Below are 7,109 nucleotides of genomic sequence, written 5' to 3' on the forward strand. Positions count from 1 at the left end.
GATTAAACTTGTTAAGCACCCTCAGAATGGTGAAACAAGTTTCATGTTGGAAGCTTGAACCTTTGTGGGATATTTGCCAGTCTTCCCGACATCTTCTTTCCACATCCGGTTCGCTTTCACCACTTCTTCTGTTGTTCCACATTTGAGTGATAATAGCTACATATTCACTAACGGCTCCTGCAATTGTGCAAAAACGATGACACAACCCATCGACATCACGACCATGAATGTTACCGGTTTCTTCACGAAATTTTTGTAAAATCTTACCATAAAAAGTTTTTTTTTCTTGACTAATACCATTAATATCATCTAGTGTATATAATACATAATTTCTGCAAAGTGACTCGTCTTCATCCACCGTATACTTGGGACCACGAATTCTTGTGTTCCTTTGTTGTGATTGTTCTGTTTCTTGTTGTGTTTGTGGTGTTTGTGTTTCTTGTTGTGTTTGTTGTGGTGTTTGTTGTTGTGATCGTTGTTGTGATCGTTGTTGTGAGGATGCCATATTTGTTAAAGATTAAATTTTTCTGAGAGATTGAATTGATATGAATAGTTTTGTTTGAAAAGAAAAAGAAAAGTTGAGACGGTATGGAAATTGTGTAATATCGAGGAAGGTGTGAGTTTAAGTTTGTAGACGAAGTGAATTTATAGGGAAAAGAAAGGAACAATACGGCCGGGATGGGAATAGCAGTTGGCGCTATTAGAAAGAACGCGGCCTGATTACCAAAAACGCTGGCGTCCTAGTAGTCGAGCGCGTTGGTAGTGAAAACGCGGGCGTTTTTCGTTCTGACGCCAGCGTTAGTAGAGATGACGCGCTTCCTTACCACAAACGCGTGGTGGATGTTCCGACTCAATGTTCAAATCAACAGATTTGTTGATTTGAACATCCATCTTTCATGTTTGTTCATTTTGAAATGAACAAACTTTGAGTTTGTTCATTCCATAGGATTAGAAGGAAAAAAAACAAAAGGAAAAGAAAGAAAAGATGTCTTTTGTTAATTAAAACATTTATACAGGACCGTTATGTAATTTTAATTCTACGAAGTTAAAGCCTCGTCTCACTGAAATTTTTCACTCAAAAACCTTTCCCTCTTTTTTCCCTCCCCTCTCCCAAAAAATCCTTCTAAGAATATTCGTTTCAAAATTAGGGTTTCGGAAATTCAAATCTTTGTTTTATGGATACAGCTGCTTGCCCATCAACTCCTCGATGGAATCTTGATCGACCTTACCTCACCGGTCGATTTCATCAGGTTTTACTCATTTCCTCTCCATTTTCCCCCGCTGAATTTCATTTATATTTTTACAGAATTCCTTAAATGAATTTGAATTTCAGGAAACCAGGGTTTCTTCTCAATCAGGAAAGCAAGGGATTTCTCCAAACACTTTCAGGTATACGCATTTTTGTCGTAGTGTCGACTGTGTTATGACTCGGTCCGAGTCATAAATCTACTTGGATTCCAATATTTGTAGTGTCTCATACTCATACTTATTTGTGTAAATTTGAAACAGTCCGGGTTCAGAAAGTCCTATTGGATGTTACCATGCTTCTGTTCAGGTTTGTGTTTTCGCATTGGGTGTGTAATACATCACTTACAGAGTTTTGTTTGAGAAGTAGCTTACGTATAAGTGTGCTCCACAAAGAGGTTTGATTTTTAAAATCCGTGGAATTTATTTCATTAGGAGCTCTTGGTTATCGACGATCTCCTCTCGGCTTTGGTTGGAATTGAGGGTCGATATACTTCAATTAAAAGGGTTCGTGGGAGTGAAAGTCAAGTTACATTCCAGGTTGATGCATCTATGGATTTAGCACTTCAGGTGGGTCTTGTAGTAGCTCAGGAAGTTATTAATTTGTAAGATTAGCGATTTGTTTAAATTTTACTTGTTTGATATTGATTTTATGTTGCAGGAGCTTACTAAGCGGATTTTTCCTTTGTGCGAGAACTTTATTTTGATAAACGAGTTTGTTGAGTCAAGGTCTCAATTCAAGAATGGACTGGTTAATCATGCTTTTGCTGCCGCATTAAGAGCACTTCTGCTAGTAGGACATCTCGGCTAATTCTCAAGTTGCAGTATATTTTAGTTCTCATTTATTTAATTCTATCTTTATGTGCAACAGGGGGATTGTAGATATGTATTAGTATGCAGAACCAAAAATTGTACATTCTATCGTAGTACCATTTTAATTGAGGAAGTGGATTTGTTTGTGTTTTTGCTAAAGAGAGAAGAGTTTGAATGCAATAGTTTTCCATTGAAAAGTTTCTAATTATACATTGGTGTGAAACTTTCTTTTGTTTACCCTGTCAAAGTTTGAGCACACCTTTGTGCGCTTAATTTATGGTGCAAGTGGATTTTTCTCCCTGAATCAAAATAACAGTTGAGGATGTACTGTAACGTGTGTCAGGATTACCAAGCCATGGTGGCTCAGCTAGAACACCAGTTTCATCTCGGGAGACTTTCCATACAAGGTTTCTGGTTCTTCTGTCAGGTTCAGATTTCTCTCAACTCTTGTTTTTTTTACCATTTAGTTCGCAGTTTCACGTATGGCACAATGAATTTTTCTCGTGCTTTGCAGCCAATGATGGGATCAATGCAAGCTCTATCAGCTGTAATAAAGAAGGCTTCAGCAAGCAATTTCACAGGTTCAGCGGTTCTAAATCTCTTGCAAAGCCAGGTTAAATGCTTTTTATTATTACATTTGTTATTATTCTATTTTAGGGTCGAATATCTTGCTGTTGGTGAAATGTCTCAACCAGGTTGTTTGTGTAGTTCTCATTGCGCCTCTTATGAAAATCAGTCTAAGGCCATGTCTGGCGATCATGCGGTGAGGTCACTGCTTGAGAAGATGATGCAAAGCGCAAGTTCTGCTTACCTTGGTATACTGGAAAGGTATGTTTTTGCGCAATTATTAACATAATTTCCTTAGTAGTCTTGTTCTTACACTTGCAAGCATGTTCATGCTTCCGAGAATCGTTGGCATCTTTACTTTGTTAAAGTTCCGTCTTTAGAAGACTTAAACCTAGCAACAAGACGATATCATCCATTTTTTGTGTATGTTGCCAAAAAAAAAAAAAAGAACACACAAAAAAAGAACTCACTAAAATATAAATATGAATAGAGGCTTAGGCCCTTAGGGAACTTGATTCTTGTGTATGTGGATGGGAGTTACTGACACCGTAGATTCACGTTAGAGAGTTTGGCTGAAACTACCGACTCTTATGATGGTTTTCGTTTCTTTTTTTTGAAATTCTTATGTCTTGCATCTTTTTCTAATGATTAAATATATCCATTCAAACCTTAGATGGGTCTACGAAGGGGTCATAAATGATCCTTATGGCGAGTTCTTCATTGCTGAGAACAAAGCACTCCAAAAGGTATATGCTCGTCATTCCTTACTAAGTGTGACTGTTAACTATCCATTATAATTGCTAATATAATTTCCACTTCGATAGGAGTCCCTCACTCAAGATTATGATGCCAAATACTGGAAACAACGTTACAGCCTTAAAGATGAAATTCCTGGTTTTCTCACAAATGCTGCAGGGATAATTCTGACCACAGGAAAATATTTAAATGTCATGAGAGAATGTGGGCACAGTGTTCAGGTAGTTTTACATTATAATGCTTATTTTCAATCTTCTTCTTTTCAAGTCTTCATGTTAAAATGTGGCAAATAGCTCTGAGTGAATTATTTGTTCACAGGTTCCTATGCTGGAGAATGCAAAATTGACGAGCTTTGAGTCGAATCATCATTACCTCGAATGCATAAAGGTTGCTTATGATTTTGCTAGTGGTGAGCTCTTGAATCTCATAAAGGAAAAGGTGTGCTCCAGATATTGTTGCTCAATCATTTAGAAGTGTAACTTCTTACTAGTGTTCCCTCTTGCTTCTTATGTTCACAATAGTGAGGGTTTCTATCCTTTTTTGCTACAGTATGATCTCATGGGAAAGCTTCTGTCTATCAAGCACTATTTCCTTCTCGATCAGGTATTGTCATGCATTACATTTTTGGCATGCGTTAGAAACTCTCCCTCAAGTAGTGATTTATTTCCCCACAATCACCCATATAATCTTCAGATCTTGATACCCTTAAATTACAACTGCATTGTGAAGAAAAAACAGAAAAACCATCCACTGTAAAATAATGAACATCTTATTACAATATACATAATTGCAATAGGCTAACCATTCACATAAAAATATTCATTATTGGAAACAGTGAAAAAGTACTAACACTCTCTCTTTGGCGAATTTGGTTTTTGTGCTGACTGAAAATTCTTCAAACTTGAAATTCCCAAAATTACTCGAACATATAAGCTCAACATATGAAGAGTAACCGTAGTGGTAGTTTCATAATCTTTATGAGTGAGTTCCTTACTGTCATCAGGGGGATTTCTTGGTTCATTTTATGGACATTGCTCGAGATGAGCTTGCTAAAAGGCTTGATGAGATTTCTGTGGAGAAACTTCAGGTCAGCTGTGAAGGCTTTTTTCTTTACATCTCGGTTAAGAATTTTACAATTTGAACTAGCTCCATGTAAAACACTTGACTCTTCATGTTTTTATGTCCTTGACAACATAGTCTCTCTTGGACCTTGCCCTACGCACAACTGCTGCTTCAGCAGATCCGTGCCACGAGGACTTGACATGTTGTGTTGTAAGTTGGTGATTATCCTTAATCTTGTTTGTTCCGTTATTGGCTGGAAGATAGGAGTTGAATCTGCATTATTGTTTCACGATTCTTCTTTATATTTCAGGAAAGATCCTCATTGCTCAAGAGACTGGGCACACTCAAAGATCTTGGAATCAATAAGCCTATTTCTGATAGTAATGATTTAGAAGAGCCAATAAGCATCACTGGTCTGGAAACATTCTCTTTGAGTTACAAGGTATTTTTCTTTTATCACTGTCCATCCATCGTTCTTATTTCATCGAATTATTCTTAACATTTGGTTTTGAAATTAGGTTCGATGGCCACTGTCCCTCGTGATTTCGAGGAAAGCCTTAACAAAATACCAATTGATTTTCCGCTTCCTGTTCCACTGTAAACATGTTAATCGCCAACTTTGTGGAGCATGGCAAATACATCAAGTACGGTAAACTTAATCTAATAGGAGGACTCCTTTATTTTTCTTGTTATCTTTTGGTTTGTGCTTTCACTGATTTTGGTTTATAATTGCAGGGAATCCGTGCTGTAAATACTCGCGGAACTATTATCTCCCGATCTTCGTTGCTCTGCCGTAGCATGCTTAAATTTATTAATAGCCTTCTACACTACCTGACGTTTGAGGTGATCCCTGTTGTTTCGGTTATCTTTGCTCTACCATTTTTTTTAATACAAATATTCTACTGTTCTTTGCCTTCTATAGGAATACTAATTTTTTTGACCCGTTTGAATTTAACATGTATCCTCTATGCGCTTAAATTAACACTTGAGGCTATCTTGTTTTTAGGTTCTTGAACCAAATTGGCACGTAATGCTAGCTAAACTTCAGACTGCAAAGAGTATTGACGAGGTTTATTTCTATTCTCTTGTATTTTTTAATAGACGTTATTTCTAGAAATCTGATCTCAAACTCAAAGGTAATTCTGCATTGTGCTCCTTGCACATACTAGTGAAACTGTGGAATCACAATCTTTCGTATTTTAAGACGAAACACACTATACACAGCTACATGGCAAGATGATTTATATTAGATAAGCAATAGTCATCCAACAAGGAAATTTCATATGCTATATTTGAAAGTAATATCTCTGTATGATGGTATATCTGTGGCAGGTTATCCAGTACCATGATTTTTTCCTTCAAAAGTGTCTGAAAGAATGCTTGCTGCTGTTACCTGAACTTCTGAAGGTTAGAAACTGGCGGTTTTCTGTATCATTTTTATCTTCTAACAGAGTCTCTCTTATAGTAAGGGGATTCATTCCACTAGCGTTTTCTTTTTCATTGCAGAAAGTGGAGAAGCTGAAATCAATATGCCTCAACTATGCAGCAGGAACTCAGTGGTTGATTTCATCATCCATCTACCTTCCCAGGTCAGACGTATCATCTACCAGTTCTGATAAATCTAAGCCTTGGAGATCAAGGAACAAACTTCAGGCGTTAAAGTTAACTGCCGAGGATGCAACAACAGCCACTGAATCTCTTCTGTAAGAAATTCAGAATACAGATCCAAACTTCTGTTTTCTTGATTTTGCTTAATTTTTTCGCACGTACATGGTACATCTACTTATGTTTACTCCTTGCGTGACTCGAAAAAATGAGCAGGACATTCGAGAGGGAGTTCAACAGTGAGCTTCAGAGTCTAGGACCAATCTTAAGCAACAATTCACAGGCAGAACCATACTTAACACATCTGGCGCAGTGGATTCTCGGCATTGGAAAAGACCAATAATATGTGGCTGACCCTTTCTTTTCTTCTTCTTCCCGTGTTGTAAAGAATTGATTGTGAATATTTGATATTTTTCCTCTCACAATATCGTGCATTGGTTGAAGAAACCACGTGTTTTCTTAAGTGTTTTTTTGAAGGACAAAGGGGCTTCCAAAAGCCCAAAAGGATTTTATTTAGACTACCACATTAAAGTTGTATTTAACACCAGAGGGGACAAAGGGAAATGCTTCAAAGGACAAAGGGGCTTCCACCATCAATGTTATCATGCATAGCAAACTGACATAGAGAATGTGTTACAGAGTTTACTTATTTTGGAACAGAAATAAACTTGATATCATGAAAGTTAACTGACGCTTAATTTTCAACACCAGAGATTTAAGGGAACATTATCTATATACCCCTACTATAAGACTCATTACAAATATACCTTTTGAACTTTATAAATACCCCTAAGCATGATACATTACTAAAATACCCTTTTTTGTGTAATGTATATATAAACCATTACCACTAACCACTATTCAAAAAAAAAAAAAAAAAAAAAATCTCTACTGTCCGTCATCACCACTATCCACCACCACCACCACTGTCCACCACCGCCAACAGACACCACCACTGACGACCACCACCACCGCCAATCACCACCACTATCCACCACCGCCAACCGCCACCACTGTCCACCACTACCGCCGCCAACCAGCACCACTGTCCACCACCCCCG

At 37.4% G+C, this 7,109-nt stretch overlaps 1 protein-coding gene across 2 annotated transcripts; it reads left to right on the forward strand.

The window, feature by feature from the left end:
* The first annotated feature begins 1,072 nt into the window (after window positions 1–1,072).
* Window positions 1,073–6,666, forward strand: LOC113319711 (gamma-tubulin complex component 2-like). Of its 2 annotated transcripts, none has more exons than XM_026567954.1 (21): window positions 1,073–1,250; window positions 1,334–1,389; window positions 1,510–1,555; window positions 1,681–1,815; window positions 1,907–2,038; window positions 2,402–2,485; window positions 2,573–2,639; window positions 2,754–2,886; window positions 3,299–3,371; window positions 3,450–3,602; window positions 3,700–3,819; window positions 3,931–3,984; window positions 4,385–4,468; window positions 4,579–4,653; window positions 4,754–4,885; window positions 4,962–5,087; window positions 5,179–5,286; window positions 5,450–5,512; window positions 5,776–5,850; window positions 5,950–6,146; window positions 6,265–6,666. In XM_026567954.1, exons 1-21 carry the CDS (start codon window positions 1,176–1,178, stop codon window positions 6,389–6,391), a joined length of 2,115 nt encoding a protein of 704 aa, XP_026423739.1. In that variant the 5' UTR covers window positions 1,073–1,175; the 3' UTR covers window positions 6,392–6,666. The 2 variants fall into 2 exon arrangements, with proteins under 2 accessions (XP_026423739.1, XP_026423740.1); XM_026567955.1 differs by having other exon boundaries at window positions 1,074–1,250; window positions 2,573–2,671; window positions 2,795–2,886.
* The last annotated feature ends 443 nt before the right edge of the window (window positions 6,667–7,109 follow it).

Source organism: Papaver somniferum, chromosome 10 (genome assembly GCF_003573695.1).
Source record: "Papaver somniferum cultivar HN1 chromosome 10, ASM357369v1, whole genome shotgun sequence".
Lineage (NCBI taxonomy): Eukaryota > Viridiplantae > Streptophyta > Magnoliopsida > Ranunculales > Papaveraceae > Papaver > Papaver somniferum.